General features: G+C 45.4%; 1 protein-coding gene across 1 annotated transcript in view; it reads left to right on the forward strand.

The window, feature by feature from the left end:
- Positions 1–4,597: 4,597 nt before the first annotated feature.
- Positions 4,598–18,521, forward strand: part of RTKN2 (rhotekin 2) — a 197,841-nt gene continuing 183,917 nt past the window's right edge. The window contains exon 1 of the mRNA XM_029609740.1: positions 4,598–4,767. Within this exon, the coding sequence (XP_029465600.1) occupies positions 4,657–4,767 (111 nt within the window). The 5' untranslated portion in view covers positions 4,598–4,656. The remainder of the gene's footprint in view (positions 4,768–18,521) is intronic.

The following is an 18,521-nucleotide window of genomic DNA, read 5'->3' on the forward strand; positions in this document are numbered from 1 at the left end:
ACGACTCATTGAGCACCGATCTAACATCAATAATTGTGACAATGCTCCTTTGGTTACACATTGGATCTCATGTCTCATACAGTACTTGATCTAAAATTCTTTGATATTGAAGTATCTCCCCCACCCCGCGGAGGGAATTTTTCAAAGATGCTCATTCGGAAAGAGCAGAAATGGATCTACATCCTTGACAGCCTTTCTCCAAATGGTCTAAATAATGAAATTGAATGGAGTTATTTCACCTAACTCCGCCCCTTTGTTTACATATTTTGCTGTGATCTGATTGGCCAACTTTGCTTCTATTGATATCCTCTGATTGGCTAGCGGTTTTCCCGCCTTTTTGACAGTGTTTAAATGGTTGCTTTGTTTCTTTAATCTCTGTGCTCTCTGTATACTCATATTGAAACTGTCTCAGATATGTTCTTATTTCTAGTGTATCGGCTAAGTCCCATCGTTTTGTGTTCCCACCTTATTATAATTTTGTTTGTTTCATTTTTAGATGTGATACTTCTTTATCATCATCCCTCCTGATGCAGCCTTGTGACAAAACACGGGATCCGTGTCGGGGGACCTTTTCAAAGTTTGATGCTTATTACAAAATAGTGGAGTTGCCGTACCAAGTGAAAACTATTGTTAACACAAAGAGGAATGTGTATGAACCCTTACCTTTCTCTGCACTCAAATTGTCTGTTGCCCAGCTCAGGGCAACATTATTATTGAATATTTTGTGAATTAATGTCAGGACCTTATAGTGGATTTGAAATTGGACAGGTAATCAGTGCAACCTCGCAAGAATATGATCTCAGCCTTAATTTTTACAGCAGGAATATGGGTCAGAGGGGCCTAGGAGGTTCTGGCTGGGCCTGGCCTCTAGGTTGAATTTTACAGGGTGGGAGATTGGTTGAAGGCCGTGGTAAGGCCAGTTGGCTCCTTTTTGTTTTGGAGGTTTAATGATTGTTTTGGTTTGGGATATAAATCAGTCTGGAAAAGAATATTAAACTAATGGAAATATAAAAAAAACCCAAAACAACCTGAAATTAAAAAATGAACTGAACTAAACTTTTTTGGCTATAAATCCCTAATAGTTGATTATCTTGCCAGTTAACAATTATGAATTAATGACCTGCTTGAGAGCAAATGTGCATGCAACTGTCTAAGGGACTGAGGTACTAAATTGCATAAAAGATCTCATGGTTGGCCCACTATTGCGAGAATTCTTTCTTGCTATACCAGGCCATTTAAATTAAATTTAAATACGTTTCACTGCTATTTTTGTGCAAACTGTACCACAAACAAACTTAACCATAACTTTCTGAGGTATTGTTGACTTGTCATGTTTGCAAACATGCTTTAAGCCTCTTGATCTGAGAAAAGCATCATTAAATTCCTCTAGGCTTTATCAATAAAAATGACCAGTGCAAATTAATTTGTATGTTTGCTATGTATGTTCTATACTCTAGATGCTGACTTTTTTTCTGACAATATAGGTGTCACAGTGTTGAACCCAACTTATAAAGTTTGATGAAGACAGTCAAGGCAAAACTGGTGAATCTGGTATCTAATCTTAATAATTTGAACAATCCCACAATTTATAATTACAGAAATATATAATAAAAGGCATTTATAGAGTGTTTCAGTAGACAAAATTTAAAATAAAGTTGGATTTTAAAAGAATAAGAATTTTAAAGCAAACTTGGTGAAGGTTTAGTAAAAGTTTCCAAATTTTGTCCTAAGGGAGCTAGGACACAAACAGATATTAGACAGAGTGAGATTCTATGGAAAACTGAAGAGATGGAGGTCTCTCTCCAAGTATAGTGGGAACCCCAGTGGGCTGGTTGATTGCACTCAGAGCGTAATGGTTCCGTGTTTCGTCTGGTGGGGGGTGGGGAGGAAGTTAGACTTCCTGGGCGCTTGGCATAGTCACTAACAGCCCTTCTCATCTCACTGCTCTTCTGAATTGGTGCCAAAAGTGAAGCTGGAGAGGACCCAAAAGACAGAGAATAATAAAAAGAAAAATAAACCCATCCCAACACTCTCTCTCGCTCTCAAAATCCTAAGTCGAAAAAAAGAACAAGTCTTTGAGTTTACTTGGTGAAATTTTACTTCAGTTTGTAAATTAAAATCCAAGCCAAGATGATGAATATCAAAAAATAACATGAGGAAAATAAATGTCAAAAATGCTATGGTCCCTGTATCCATGCCTCTCCTTGTAGCTCTTTGCTCCCTTGTACCATCATCCATATCAAGTAATCCTTTCCCTCTTATGGTAGGATATCCCCGTTGCAACTCCAGCATCCAAAAACTGGGAAAAAGTGGAAAACAATCCCCTCTATCCAAAGTCTCTGAATCAAGACCACTTCAGCCACTCCTTCTGGAATGTATAAAAATCTCAGTTCTCTTCACCTCGTGCTTTATTCCTCAGCAAAAGCAAACAATTCCAATCCAGACCACTCAGATACCAGGGAGAATCCCTTCTGTTGGAACTGGTTCTACACCAATTCTGAAACTAAATCCACACAGTTCAAAAATCCACTCTCTAGGTCAATTCCACTTCAAGCAGAGAAACCTCTCTCCTCCTGGTCAGTCTACCTGAGGGATGGCAACAGGGATGGATTAGCCTATCGGGAGATCGGGCATCCCCCGGTGGGCCGGTCGTGCTAGTCATGTGGTCTGTCGAGCGCGGCTGTGACAGAGCTGCGCTCAGCAGACCACATGGTATCTCCTGGGCCGGCCTGGGCGGCGAATCCCTGGGCCGGTCTTCATCGGGAATCCGTCACTGGATGGCAAACGCCCAACTCACATGCTAGAGGGAATTTTTAGAGTCCCCTTAAGCCTTCCCACATAAAGTTGGGGGATAAGTGCAAAGGAGGATCCCCCAAAACTGTCCACCCCCTACTATGTTAAAATAATAGAGCAAGAGCTTAGTGACAGACATAGTTGGGTCACAAAAGAATGTGCCAGAGGTCAAATAGTAGCTTTTGCTGAATACCCACTGATGGATATTCGAACATTTATTTGGAGACTTATGCAACATTCAAAAAGATATTTAAAAAGGCCTAAAAAAGATATTCAATATGAATAGGAGGCAGAGCCCACCCATATTCATCATTTTCTGACTTCTCACTGGCCACTTTCACAAATAGCAATTCACCCTTTACATATGCGGCTTTTATTCACCTCCTAAAGACTTCTACCCCAAACATACTTATTCTTGGTAGGAATCAAACTGGGTGACCTCCTTGTAGATAAAAAGGAAGTAAAATGGGAGGGGAGGGGTAGGGGGTAGGTAAGGTGAAGCAGGGGCAGAGCCAGGTTTGACTGGGGCAAAAGGATGGGGCCAGGATTGGATGTGAAAACTGTCTCAAACACACACACACACACATCTAAATGCACTCTTGACACTCTTATCATACTTGATGAACACTGGTGGGTGAAGGACAGCTGGGGGCTGAGTACTGATGGGAGCTGGGGATGGAGGACCACTGGGGGAAGAGGGAGAAGGAGGACAGAGAAAATGGGCACTTTCTCTCAAATATACCCCTCCTCTCCACCCTGGTAATTCTGATTCTTAATCCTCAGACCTCCCATGAATCCCCCAGGGGTCCTCAGCCCCCCTCCTTTAGCCATCTGTTCCATGCAATACAGGAGGAGGGGATGAGAGTGGGGAACAGGGGGAGAATGGGAAGCAGAGGGGCTGTTCTCTGCTCTGTCTACTCCAGGCTCTCTCCCTCCACTTTTCTTCCCTGCAGGCTGGGGGGAGGTTTGAAAACAAAACAAAAAAAAAAAACAACAAACCAAACACCCCTGTTGCTCTGCCTGTTAAGTCTGAAAAGAAATGTTAGCAGTATGTTCCTGGCTGCTCCCCCTCCCCCAATTAAGCCCTGGTAGGACATAGCCACCAGACCTGATGTTTGTATTGAGTTGATACAGTTAGTGGTTTAAAAATTAAAATGTGCTTTTAGGTTTAGTCAGAGATTACTACAATTTTCCATGAGTACAGTGCCCTAGATAACTACTCCGTTTTATGTATGTACTACTTGCTCTTTATGGATGCCATAGGGAAGAAGTGTTCCAGATTTGCCCACCAGAAATCGGCTTGCCTTATACTAACCTCACCACACCCGTAACCACATTCAGACACAAAAAGTTATTGTTAGGGAAAAAGAGAAACCCATGAGTGATTCCATTACATTCCACGGAGGTTCGGGGGAAGAGGGGGACAACAAAGTAATGATTAACACAGGGAAGCAAATCAAATCAGATACCTACAGCACCGCTTGCGGAAATCCTGACAAGTGACTACCCTGGACCATAACCTTCAAGTCTGCCCAGAAAACAAGGAACCACGCCCCTCGCTTGGCGAACTCCTCCAAAACAACCTGCTCCCGGGGTGGGTGGAGGCAGTCGAACGGTATGCTGTGATTAAAAAAAAAAAAAGTGAAAAAAGATATAACAGGATTTGAAATTCAGAAGTGTACATGTTACAGTTGTTTTCCAATGTCTCGTTGCACTTCGGTGCGATAAGCCTGGACCTAATGGAAAATAAATCTCCGAGGGCCGCCCCGCTATTGGTGCGGCCCGGAGGGGGCGGGGCGCGCTCAAGCCTTCGTTTCCCCGGTGGCTCTGCCTTCGCTCTGTCACCAGCGGCGCCACTTTCAAATGTTCTCACGGGCCGACAGAAGCCGCGCCACTATCTCCTGCAGCTCCGCCCTCGGCATGGAGCTCAAACGCCGGAAAGGACGGGAGAGCCCCAACTTTCCGGGGCAGGGAGTGAGTAACTAACTAACGACGTTTTCTTTTCGTGCTGTGGGGCGCTGTAATTGCCCTCTCGTGTTTCTCCATCTTAAGGTTTGAGCCTCCGTCGACCGCAGCGCTCATCGCAGGAGTAGTTAACATTTGTCTGAGAAAACAAAATTTTGAATTTTGGGGAATAAAAAAATAAAATCAGCAAGCGGGTAAATGCAAGTGGACTTGTTTTTAAAGTGGGAAAAGGTTGTAGCAGTTCAAATGCAAATGAGGCGTCCCTGCTAGCCCCGCTGCTCTTCGTAATGCGCGGGTTTGAAATTGTAAAAGAGAAAACGGGAGCTTGGGCTTTGTTTGGTGACATCCGTCTCCCAGCAGTTAAGTATCGAACATGATATGTGCTTTAGTGGTTTTGGAAAGTTAGGGCGATAGCTGGGTTGTTGGTTTGTAAAAGAAAGGTATATCATTAAAAGTGTTTATAATTTAAAATGTGTCCCTAGTTTTGCAATGCAATGGGTAACGAAGAATGATATCCCTGAACCTCTTAATAAACATTTCTCTTTTTTTAAATTTAAGTATGAGCAATCTCTGACTTTCTCAAAGTTTTTCTAAAACAGCTGCTGTTTATATGAATATGCTTTAGAGTACCTATTTTACTGTTTTTCAAAAGTAGTAGTATTTCAGTTTTATATTTTGGTCTTCAGAAATGCTCCATGATTGTACAGAAAAATAACTAAATCCAGTTCCAAAACAATGTAATTAACTATATACTTAAGCCTAAAAGAACCCCATAATTAATCCTCTGTACACTAAAAAGTAAAATCTACCCATTAAAGTAACCAAAATCCAGGAATCACTGCAAGCATGAACAGTCTAAAAGCCAGGTGCAATACCTATGTCTTCACCGTTCACTTAAACAACACATTATTGAGCTATTCCTCACTTGGCAATGAATTCCAAACCTGCAGTGCTGAACTTGAGAAGGCTTTTTTTCATTAATGTGGGTAAGCAGGATTCCCCTAGCATTCTGACTTTCACCCCCTTTGACAAAATACACACCATACAGTAAATGGGATTAAGTAATGCTGCAGTTTATTAACACAATACCAAACCCCAGCCAAATCTTAACAGATATAAAGTCCCCAATCGCCCTTCCTCCTTTTCCCACTTAACTCCACCAACCCTGCTGGCAAGATGTCTGACCACCACCATGCCCCAGAGGTGACCACTTTGCAATTCTTTCCTCCCTTGACGCTGGACCTCCTTACCAGTATGGGCCTCTAGGCCACCTCCCAACCGTAGAGACCCAGCAACTCGAGCAGTGATCTCATTGCCATCGCACAGCACATGTAGGGGCACACCCTCCCCCCCCCCCCCCCCCCCCCAAACTGTGGCCTACTTCCGAAACACAAAATCTGATTCAAAAGACTTCTGGAGCAAGTTGTCACAAAGGTCAATCTGTACAGCAGATAGGGGAATCCCATCTGATCGGAGCAACCCTGAACAACTGTCCCATGACCACTTGTGCTTCACCCAAAAACCCCCTTGGGCCATGAACACATTTGCTTATTCACTTTCTTAACTCCTCGCTTCCACAAAGGCAACTCTCTAAATTTAGGCTAGACTATTAGACCAGCCCAACTTAGTGCCTCGCAAGATTTTCATTAAACAACTTAAATCCTTCCTTGCTGCAGCAATAAACTTCTGAAAAAATGCCGCCCCCCCCCAAAATGAATGACCAGGAGGTCTGGCCGCTTTCTCCTCCTGATCTGCTGCATGGTCGTCTGGATTAGCTGATCCCATTTCATTCTGTGGAGCCCCATCTAGATCACCTGCTGATTATCGACCTCTAGGACCAAATGTATGCTGTAAGGACGGGACAAGGCCCGGTGATGTGCCAAATGTATGAACAAGTGGCCTACAACCTAGCCATACCTGATCTTTATCCAGTCATCCTGAAACTCTGAAAGAAAAACAAAATACATGTTAGACCTCCGCCCCCCCCCCCCCCCTTCCCCTTTCTGTTAGCGAATGTAAGATGCGGGTGCCCCAGACTTTCATCTACCAATATGCTTAATGTCTCTTGGCCCCTCTCAGCTGCACTGGTGACTGCCTCTATGCAAAAAAAAAAAAAAAATGCATTTTATAAACTGGGTTCCAACACAAGCTCAAGATAACCAAGGTAAGCACTCTTGCAAATTGAAAGCGAGTCAATGGGGAACCATCCTGTGCACCAAGAAAAGGCTCCCTACTGCTGCCTCAACTTTGCAAAAACCTGTGTCGCTCGAACTGGACAGACCAATTCTTCACCCACCCTACCCAAACACAGTTTTGCCCCTTGCCCAACTGATTCACTTTTGGTCTTCTGAATAAGAAACTGTAGTCTGCACATTATCCCTTAAACCTGACCTGTCACGTTTTCGAGTCAGCCACTAGTATTCCCCGCTCTCAAAGCCCCCAAAAAAGGCAAACAAAAAAGCAACCCAAAAAGAGCACAACTTCATAATGACTAGCACACTGCTGGTAGTCTCACCAAAATGACCTTTACCTCCTCATACCTGATAGACTGCCTAGCATCTGATACGTTGCCTCTCTTCCTCTTCCAATTCCCCCAACATTTGCTTAATCACAAAACTAACTCCTTGGTTGTCCCATCCCGCAATGTTTTGGAAAAAGGAAAACCCAACTATTCTAGCCCTTGCCGAATCCAGGGAATGCACAGACTCCTTAGTACAAATACTGCATAATAGCAAAATCATGCACCTGACCACCCCTCCACCCCGTGGAACCAAGAAACTCAAAACAGCACCTCTGCCTCTCAAATACGACGCTCATGTTGCTGGTGCCATCGAAGCCTTTATAATCTCCCATGCTTTGGCAGGCTAAGCAGCCAAAGGTAACTCAGGACTGCAGGGCCAAACACTGAAAGAATCCCACTTGCCACGAGAGAGGGCATCCACAATTAAACTCTCCACCCTAAAACATGCTTAGCTCATGTGGTGATTATTCCCTCTCAAGCACAACAGGACAAACTCACGCGATAAAGTAGAAACCAACTCACACCTGGCTGACTGCCTGTTCATGACCTCTACGACCCCTTGATTATCACACCAAAACAAAATCCTCCTATCATTTCACCTGTGGCCCCATAAAGTCAAGGCCACCACATTGGGGGGGGGGGGGGGGAAGCTCAAGGAAGGTGATGTTTCTGGTGACCCTAGCTTTAAACCATACCTCAGGCCATGACGCTGCATACCAAGCTCCCTTTTAATACACCCCAAAACCCGTAGCACCAGCCACGTTGGAATACAACTCTAACTGCCGGTTAGCCACCTGCACCTTCTGCATAACGAAAACTCCATTAAAAGAATCCAAGAATGCTTTTCACACTTCCAACTCATTTTTTTAGTCGCCCAAATAAAATGATGTGCAGCTTTGATTCCTGCCATTGCGGATGAAGTCTTCGAATAAACATCTGACCCATAGAAATAACCTGGCAAGCAAAACTGAGGGAGCCTATCAAAGACTGCATCTGATGTAAGGTTGCTTTCTTGGAAAAGCAGACTAACCGCACAAGGTCCTTCAGTCTCCCCACTTTCTCTACCGGCAGGTGACACAACATATCTGTCAAATCCTAGTTCAATGCCTAAAAACGCGAGCTTCAGAACTGGACCCTCTGTTTTACTGTGGGCAATCGGGATCCCAAAGTCCCCAGCCATCTCCATAAAAACCTGTAAAAATGAGTTGCAATCCCCCCCCCCCACCCCCACAAATAAGTCCAAGTAGTACAACTTGGAATCCCATCCTGTAACCTGAACAGTCACCCAATGAATGAACTAAAAGCCTCGAAAAACCCACACAACACTGCACAACCCATTGGCAAGCAACTGTCCACAAAAGACTGATCCTGAAAAACAAAACCCAACAAGAGAGAACAGTCCAGATGAATTGGAAGCAGCCTAAAAACAGATTCAACATGCGCCTTAGCTATGAGGGCACTTCACCCAGCCCTCCTCACTAAAGCCACTGCTTCATCAAAACATGTACACTGAACAGATCACTGGTATTTGGGACAAAATCATTGAGTGATGAGCCCAAAGGAGCAGTCTGTTGTTAATTACATGTGTTTTAGTGGATCCTTGGGTGCTGTGGAGATGACTATGCCCATGGGGAGGAGCCACAGCACTGGGTTAAGACTCTTATACACAAAACACCAGAATTGAACTCTTTCTTATTATACAGCTTGAAGATAGCCACCAGGTGGCAGTGGTGAGATGTAGTCTCAGGGACCTCAGCAGAGGGAGCCCTTCTCTCTAGGTGACGTCAGGAGGTTCCGCAGCAAGGAGTTACTGTGGATGAGACAGCTGAGATATTAAAGTACTCACTTGGTGTTAGCTGTTATGGATGCGATTCCACCAGATAGTGGTCGTAGGTACAGGCACTGAGGCAGGGAGAGCAGGCCCTTGAGGAGCGAGTACCTGTTCCCTGAATGGCACCTGAAAGTAGAACAGAGGGGCCCTGAGGAGTGGGTACCCAAGTTAGTAGCAAACCCCGAAGGGCAGAAGGAAAGCTTACTGCAGGTAGCAGGGAAGCGGCAGAGTAGCGCAGACAGGAACAGTTTGAGTCTATTCGAGCCTTTGTCAACTCAATGAACTAGCAATCTTGAGAAGTAGATATACCCGGATTGGCGTGACGTCGGATGAGGGAACGCTCTCGAGGTTCTCGCCACTGGGCGTACTTAGACGTGGGTTGCGCACGCACCCTAGCAGGTACCTGGGAGGAGCAATGGTGTATGGCTGCACCATAGCCATTCCGGGGATGCCAGAGAAGTCTGCTTGACGATGCTGCGGTAGCCATCTTGCCCAGGTAAGCGGGAGGAGCCGTTATAGGGGTGCAACAAGCGGGGCGAAGCCATCGAAGACCGATGGATGCGGATGCAACACAGACAAGTTCAATATCAGCCTAAACCTGCCTGCTTCTTTCTTAGGGACCACCGCAAGCGGGGACAAATGCATGTCCTCAAAAGGTGGGACTGACAGAGGGCCTGCAATCCTCCACAAACCCAATTCCACTGCCAGCTTCTCCTGAGCCACCACCCTCAAATAACTAGCTGACCTAGTAATCCGCGCCTCACCACCCCTGGTAGCCCCCCCCCCCCCCCGACTGTTTTGCCACATTTGGAAGCCGAATGGGCTCCTCCCCCAAATCGAGCCAGAATGCTGGAACTTATAGTCTGGAAAGAAGCAGGAGGACTTGTTGAATCTCCAACATACATCTGAACTGGTTTGGGATCTTCTGATTCCCTGATTTGGACCCGTAACTCTCTGCACTCCTAACTCATGAAAGGAACTGCCCTGCTGACCTGAAACCCCCCCCCCCCCCCCCCCACCCACCTCAGCCTTATTGCTTACAAGAAGAGCCTTATTAGTGATCTGTGTTAACCAAAGATTAATGTCCTGAGTGCCCCATGACATAAAACTGTTCTCCATCTTATCCCTGAACTGTTCATTGTAGTTGTCATTCCCACCCTTCATAGTCTTTAAATAACCCAATAATGCTATTCCTGTATGTCAATGCTCCATATTGAGAAGGAATTCTTTTCTGAGTAGAACTCTCCTTCGCGCTCTTTCCCTTTCCTCCCCTTCAACAGTTTAAAAATGTCCATATGCCTAAGCTTTTAAATATTTCTTTTTGAATGCCTCTGCACCCCTTCCCACAATTCCATTAAAGCTACCAACAAAGAGTGCCCCAATTCCCGACCAGACCTCTCTCCCCTGACCTCCTCACACCCACTCGTGTCTGATCAGAGGAAGAAGAAGACTAGGAAGACAACACTCCTCTCCCTAATCCTCTTTGCCTTACTCCCCTGTCTCATACTTACCTGGTCTGGGCTCAGGACCAGAACCTGCCTGTTGTCACAAAAGATGTTGGAAGCCTCGTCTCTGGATTGGCATTTCGCTGTGTTGCGCACTTACTGCTGTCCCAGAGAGTATTTCCGCCATCTAATGCCTACTGTCTGTTCCTCCCCCCCCCCCCCCTTCCTGAACCGTGAATTACTGGGCTGATCATCCACATCCACAGAACCTGCATCGGCAGAAGGGAGAACACCAGAAGCCCCTGAAAACCCTCTCTCCTCCAATATGGACGACTGATGAGGCCTGACAGGGAATGGCAGATCCCAGCTACCAAAAAGCACTGTCCTAGTCCCTATCACCGAACGACCTACCATGCCCCTCACCCCTATTCCTAGGCCACCAACCCATGCCCTCTCAACAAGCAGAGCTCATTAAACACCTGAACCCCCACCCCAGCTCCATCCAAAACAGGAGGGTCTGGACACCCCGGACCAACCCTGTGAATTAACACCCAAGTCCTCATCTCCCCAAGGACCTCAAACACTGGGAAAAGACCCTTGGAATTGTCCTTCTACTCCCTTGGAATGCTGCCAACTGAAAAATGGAGGAACATGAAAAGGAAAAGTTTGGGGAACTGGGGAGGTCCCCTCCCCTAACACATCACTATCATCAACCACTGGCTCAGAAGCACCTCCCAAATGGGAATGAAAGCCCTTACTCCTACCCGTGGAACACTTATCCACCAATTTGCCCCTGCCTTTGCCAATCAGCCTTGACCCCCCCCCCCCCCCCCCCCCCAACCACTGCCGGCACATTTGGCTTAGACCGAGACCTAAAGGTATCAGAAAGAGGGCAACTGCTTGTTTCTCCAGCGCCAAAGCCTGCCCTCTTTGAACCACCATCAGGCCGGGAAGGAGTCGACAAACCTGGAAAAGGGTGTTGGGCAAGGGCCTGACTCAGATTCACGAAGAGAAACAGCAGGTGCTGCTGCACCACATTCCTCATTGCTGCTCAAATTGCAGGTCGCTGGGCCGCCCACTCCAACATTTTGATATCTGTGGGGACCACTCCCTGGCATCCGAAAAACACAAGGAAGGAGGAGATGGGGGAACAGAGGGGAGGAGGAAGGCACAGGAGCCACAGAGGACTCACTTCCACGTGGTACTGCTGGGAGGGAAGGGGTGTCCCCTATCACTGGATGAACCCATAGACATAGGAAATGCCAAAAGGAGGGGGGCCACAAAAAAATACTGAGGGAAGGAAATACAGGCCCAAAAAAACCACGATTATTAAGGTGAGGAAAAACGAGGGAGAAGAAACCTACCTGATGGCAAAAATTGAGGTAACCATAGATGGAGTCTCCTACTACCCAGAAATCCTGCCGAAAACAAATTGAGGTTCCTGACGAATCTGGAACTGGCAACATTTAAATCTAGTTGCCTTGGCAACCCTGGCACCCCCCCCCCCCCCCCCCCCGATCAAGGCCCTGGGGAATGCTTGCCCGCCGCCACGTTAAAGGTGGCAGGTTTGACGAGCCCCTTAGCCTTATTAGTATCCCCCACTAATTTCATGTGACAACAAGTGTAGTGTAAGAATCCTTCTTGAGCTGATCTTAAGGTTCTTTCTGTCTTTAAGTACACCATTCCTAATTCGTTTAACGCTTAAGTTAGTCAGTCTTAACTTTGTAAAGACATTGGCCAGAAAGAGGATGCTAAGTGAGAAATTCAGAGCCTGTTATCAGGCATTTAAACTAGAAGGTGGGGATGGCAGGTGGTGGCCAATGAAATTGCCATGTCACCCCCAAGCAAAACAGGAATTGGGAGAAGAAAACAACAAAATCAATCAGATCAAGATAGCAAAAAAGATGAGTAGGAAGAACAGCAATCCTAGGGAGAAAAGTTGGAAAGCTATGACCACAAATGATTGTAGTCTGGGCAATAAAATAAAATCCCACTAGAAAAGGAATGGTGAATAAAACGGAAAATGTCATAATGCCTCTGTATCTCTCCATGGTGAGACCGCACCTTGAATACTGTGTACAATTCTGGTCGCCGCATCTCAAAAAAGATATAATTGCGATGGAGAAGGTACAGAGAAGGGCTACCAAAATAAGGGGAATGGAACAACTCCCCTATGAGGAAAGACTAAAGAGGTTAGGACTTTTCAGCTTGGAGAAGAGACGACTGAGGGGGGATATGACAGAGGTGTTTAAATTCATGAGAGGTCTAGAACGGGTAGATGTGAATCGGTTATTTACTCTTTCGGATAGTAGAAAGACTAGGGGGCACTCCATGAAGTTAGCATGGGGCACATTTAAAACTAATCGGAGAAAGTTCTTTTTTACTCAACGCACAATTAAACTCTGGAATTTGGTGCCAGAGAATGTGGTTAGTGCAGTTAGTATAGCTGTGTTTAAAAAAAGGATTGGATAAGTTCTTGGAGGAGAAGTCCATTACCTGCTATTAAGTTCACTTAGAGAATAGCCACTGCCATTAGCAATGGTTACATGGAATAGACTTAGTTTTTGGGTACTTGCCAGGTTCTTATGGTCTGGATTGGCCACTGTTGGAAACAGGATGCTGGGCTTGATGGACCCTTGGCCTGACCCAGTATGGTATGTTCTTAGACCTGCAGGCCTTAATGGTGGAAGCGGACTTGAACGTTGTTGCTGTTACAGGGACCTATTTCACTGAGTTTTATGATTGGGGTACGGCCATTCCAATCATGAGACTGTTTGCAAATCACTTACTTTTGCTTCCTAAAGAACCTTCTGATGGTGGGTGGGTGTGTGTGTGTGGTGGTTTTTTTTTTTTTAGGGTTTACCTTCAAACTATTCCATTTGAGCAGTCATAGCGTAAAAGCAAACCTATGCTTCAGTAAGATTTGATTCTAAAGGCATATAAAGGTGAACTTCAGCATACAGAAGGTAGTGAACCCCAAATCCCTTAATGTTATGCAGTGGTTCCACATATCAAAATCGACAAAATGACAAAATAGACCCTTTCTGGACTGCAGCCATATATCATAGTGTAGTTATCTAATTAATAATACACTTTGGTAATGTTTCTCCAGAAAGGAGGCAAACAACTTCAAAATGGTGACCCTATCTCTTTCAAGCAAGCAAAACAGCGTGTTCCTTTGCATCTGGGATGATTTGTGTTTTTCCCCTACCAGCATATGGAGACGGAGAAGAAAAGCTTTTCTGAACTCGTCGTACTTAAGCCAGTGTGCCCCCTGCAGTCCCTTGGTATTCTATGTCTCCAGCAGATGGCGGAGGTGCCAAACATGTAGTCAGACTTTGAAGATGAAGATTTACTCCCAATAGTTTTAGATCATAGCCTGGGACCATCCCCCTGGTAGAGATGGAACTCCAGGAGGGTTCTCGGTGAATCAGCATATGCCTTTGAGGTCCCCCCTTAGTGATGGATCCTATGCGAAGGGTGGGTAGGCATCCAGCATGACAAACCTTGTGTAGTCTTGCATGGATAATTGCATGGTCTGGGGTTTTGGGTTTTTTTTAAGCATTTTTCTTCATGTATAGCCTTTATAGATAAATAAAAATCCAAAGGAGTCTCTCTGTCTCATGGACAGAGTTCTCAGGTTTCTGCTTTCCCTCCCAGATCTAGAAGTTGGGAGCTGCACCCAGTGTGCTGGGCAGGGTTGGAGTCTATGCCCTTCTAGGTGGCATATTCTGGCACACTGTTCTGTAGGGATGCCAGTGACTGGTTTGACTCTGGTAAACTTTGGAAGGGTGAGAGTTCTTGGGAATATGTTTCTGGGGGGGGGAGAAACCTGTGCAATCTGAGGAGGCACAGCTTTAGCAGGAATCTGTTCCCTGCTTGGTGTGGTTATCTTAGCCCTCGTGTGGGGTAGTAACATGACAATCCTGGTTGTCAGGAGTTGCAGGTGAAAGGAGCAGGAGTCCCACTGTCTCCCAAACAGACTGACCGATTGGAATCACTTTTATTGTTGATGCTTTGTATGTTTTTTTTCTCTGCACTGCAGCCATACATATAATGGTAGTTTTCAGCCAGAAGACTTCTATGGTTGCTCAGTTTGTCCATGGATGTCTGATTCAAGTCATAGCTCTAATGGGAAAACTTCTATTTCCAGAAGTCTTGGAGCAGCTGGTGAGGCATTTGGGTGAATCTAAGGGACATAAGAATTTTCGGGAAAACAAAGCTACCGAGAGGCAAAGTGGTACTGACCGGTCGGGGAGTTTGCCTCATAGATACCAATGTCTGGTAAACGGTGGTCCTTTTTATGGAACAGATATGCCCTCCCATGAAAGCTCCAGTCCTGGTTCTGAGGGGCTTAAAGACATGAAATGTAAATTACCTGGTCTGCTCTGCTCCGCTCCAGATGTCATGGGATGGTGGGGGTGATGGACCACTCTTCATAAACAAGGGACAAAGGTGGCAACAGACCAGTGGGTCCTAACAATTATAAGAAACAGTCACACCTTAGAATTGGCTTATCTAGTATATGACTCCTACATGGCTTACTTTTTTACACCTCTAGCAGCAAGAAGGCCTCAATCCAAGCTGCTGTAAGAATGGCTGCTAGGGCTGGATGTGATAGTTCCTAGGCCCCAAGGGGAACAGGGACAAGGTAGGTGTTCCATCTTTTTTTATAGTTACGAAGAAAGGAGGCACCTATTGGCCCACCCTAGACCTTAAAAAAAAAATGCACCCTTACGGGTGCCTCATTTTCCGGATGGAAATACTGCGCTTGTTCGTTGCACAAGTTAAAAGAAGGGGTGTTCTGGCCTTCCTCTGTTTCACAGAGGCATAGCTATATATACCCATCCTCGAGGAACATCAGAAGTTCCTTTGCTTCACTGTGTTGGTGGCATGCTTTCTGTTCCAAGCATTTCCATTTCATCTTGCATCTGTGCCTTGCACTTTGAGAGAATGGTGGCCACCACTACCATTTACTCTAGTGAAAGAGGATGTTCTTAGGCATCCTATTTGGTCGACTGGATCTTTTGGGCAAAGTCTAAGGAACTCTGCCATCGATAAGTCCAAAAGATAATGCAGAGGTGGCAATCTCTCAGTGCGGTGGCGAATCTGTCAAAGAGCAACTTGATTCTATCCCAGTGACTGGGACATCTGGGGACACGTTTCAATACCAAACTGGGCAAGTTATTTTTCACGATAGAAAGGTTGTTGAAGTTGTAAGCGCAAGTCCGAAGACTGTTGTGGCTTCAGTTGCTCAGTGTCTAGGATTATTTGCAGGTCTGTGATCCTATGGTATCTATTTTAGATCTAGTGTCTTGACATTCTCACATCCACTCTAGAGAGCTCTGTGATCCCGTTGGAGCCCACAGATGGAGAATCTTAGCTCTGCTTGCCACTGCAGGAGGACTTCAGGTCCAGTCTATCTTTGTGGCTTTCTTGGGCTGATTTGTATTGGGCGTGAAGTTGAAGATCCCAAATTGGATGGTGATGCCAGTTTGATAGGATAAGGGACTTTGTCAGGTCAAACCAGGTAGAGTCAATGGCCATCGGAGAAGGCATCATGGTCCATCACTCTTGTGGAAACAAGAGCGATACAGAAGGTATTACTCCTGTTTTCTTCCAAGGCTACTCAATCAGGTGGTAAGAATCCTATCTGACAACGAAAGGATGGTAATTTACATTAACTGCCAAGGGGAGACCAAGAGTCCAGTTGTGTTCTGGGAGGCCCATGAGCTGTTTTTCTTTACGGAGAAGCACTTGTTGACACTAGTAGCATCACAAGTGGCCAGGGTGGAAAATGTTTAAGCATATTTCCTCAGCAGTCATATGCTGGACCTTGGAGACTGAGAGTTGTTGAGCATGGCGATGGCTAAAAGGGAAGTTCCCTGTCTAGACTCATTGGTGTTGAAAGTGAATATCAAAGTTTGTCACTATTTCAGATCTAGATGAGAAGAGTGTCTCTGTTTTCAGCTATGGTCATGGGGAATCCTGTCATGTGCTCCTTGCTTGGCATCTAGTAGGTAGAGTCCTAAGGCGTATTGAAGTTCATCGTGGGCAGGTGGTCCTGGTAGCTCCGCAGTAGCAGATCTGATAAATCCTGACAGTGGATGGACCTCTAAGGCTCGGGGCATCATTCCGGGCTACTATATCGGATCAGTTTTCTTTTGATCAGGCAACTCATTTTTGTCTCGTGGCTTGGCTTTTGAGAGGAATAGGTTACAATTGACAGGATATTTGGAAGAAGTCATTATGACCTTGCTTCAGGCCAAGAGACCCTCGGCTTCCTTGGTTTATCTCCAGGTAGAGAAGGTCTTTTAAGTCTTGGTGTTTCGGACAGGGGGTTTCCCTGCTTTGGGATTCAGTTCCTTAAATTCTTGCCTTTTTTCAGGGAAGACTGCAGAAAGGACTGGCTTTGAGTTCCCAAGGGTGCAGGTGGCAGCCTTGAGCTGCTTCAGAGGTAAAGTTCAGACACTTTACCTGTCATTGCATCCAGATGTGGTGAGATTCCTCAAAGCATTTGCAGGCCCTGGAGAGATGGACGATTACCCCATGGAACCTTAATTTAGTCTTGAGAGTTCTAAGTGGTCCACCTTGTTGAACCTTTTGAGGAAGTTATAGTTGAAAAACCTCAAGTTGAAGGTGGTCTTTCAGGTAGCATTTTAAGTGGTTAAGTATATTTTTTTGGAACTTCAGACATGATCTTGTAGGGACCCCCTTTCTTCAGCTTTCTAAACAGGCAGTTTCATTGTGTATAGTTCCTTTATTATTGCCAAGGGTGGTATTTTATTCACCTAAGTCAGGCAATGGAGCTTCTTGTCTTTCAAGATTTGGAATAGTCTTCTCCACATGCAAAGGAACTGCATTTGTTTGACATGCGGCAGGCCCTCCTATGCTATTTGAAAATCACAAACAGCTTTCCTGAAGTCAGAATGTTCTTTTTGGTGGAGCAAGCTTTCAAAAGCAATCATTGCTTGGTGGGTAAAGGAGGCCAGGCATGTGCTTTATGGGTAAAGAATGCCTGGTTCCAGAGGGACTGAGGGCTCATTCCACCAGGACCCAAGCAGTGTCCTGGAATTAATGTCATTTTGTTTCCCGCAGGACATCTGTCTGGCTTCAAGCACATTTTTGCAAGGCATTATAGGCTTGATGTTTGGGCTCCAGGTCCAGCTAGTTTTGGGAAGAAGTTGCGTGTGGGTCTTTCGGGTTGCTGCCTGGGATAGGGAAGCTTCAGTACTAAAAAGAATTAAACCACTCACTTCAGAACTGTCCTCAAGCCGTAATTTTCTCCAAGATAGACTACTGTAACTCTGTCTTGCTAGGTCTCCCTTACTCCTCCATCAAACCTCTTCAGATGCTCCAAAACGTGACAGCCAGAATCCTGACAAACACTAGAAGAAGAGACCACATCTCTTCCATCCTTAAAAATGTACATTACATTTCAGAATTCTTCACAAGTCCATCACCATCATCCATAATCAAACCCCTCTTAATCTTCAAATCCCGCTCAGACTACATACCTCATCCAGACCCATCAGAGAAGCCTACAGAGGATCACTGCATGTCCCCCCAAACCAAATCTACACATCATCTAGCATTCAAAGACCGGGCCTTCTCTACAGCGGGACCATCTATATGGAATGCCATTCCCCCTGATCTCAGACAGGAACCATGCTTAGTAACATTTAGAAAAAGGTTTAAGACTTGACTGTTTAAGCAAGCCTTTCCCGATCCTAACTGAAGCACCACAATAACTATTGAGTGACTTTCAGCACAATGTAAATAATTGCTCATCCTACTATTAAGTTACTCTAGCTTTGTCTTCTTCCCCTAGTTCTAGCACCCTTGTTTTATTGTAACTTTTCTTGCTCCTCTTCACTTGTTAAATGTTAACATAAGAAATTGCCATGCTGGGTCAGACCAAGGGACCATCAAGCCCAGCATCCTGTTTCCAACAGAGGCCAAACCA

This window comes from Rhinatrema bivittatum, chromosome 7 (assembly GCF_901001135.1).
Source record: "Rhinatrema bivittatum chromosome 7, aRhiBiv1.1, whole genome shotgun sequence".
NCBI lineage: Eukaryota > Metazoa > Chordata > Amphibia > Gymnophiona > Rhinatrematidae > Rhinatrema > Rhinatrema bivittatum.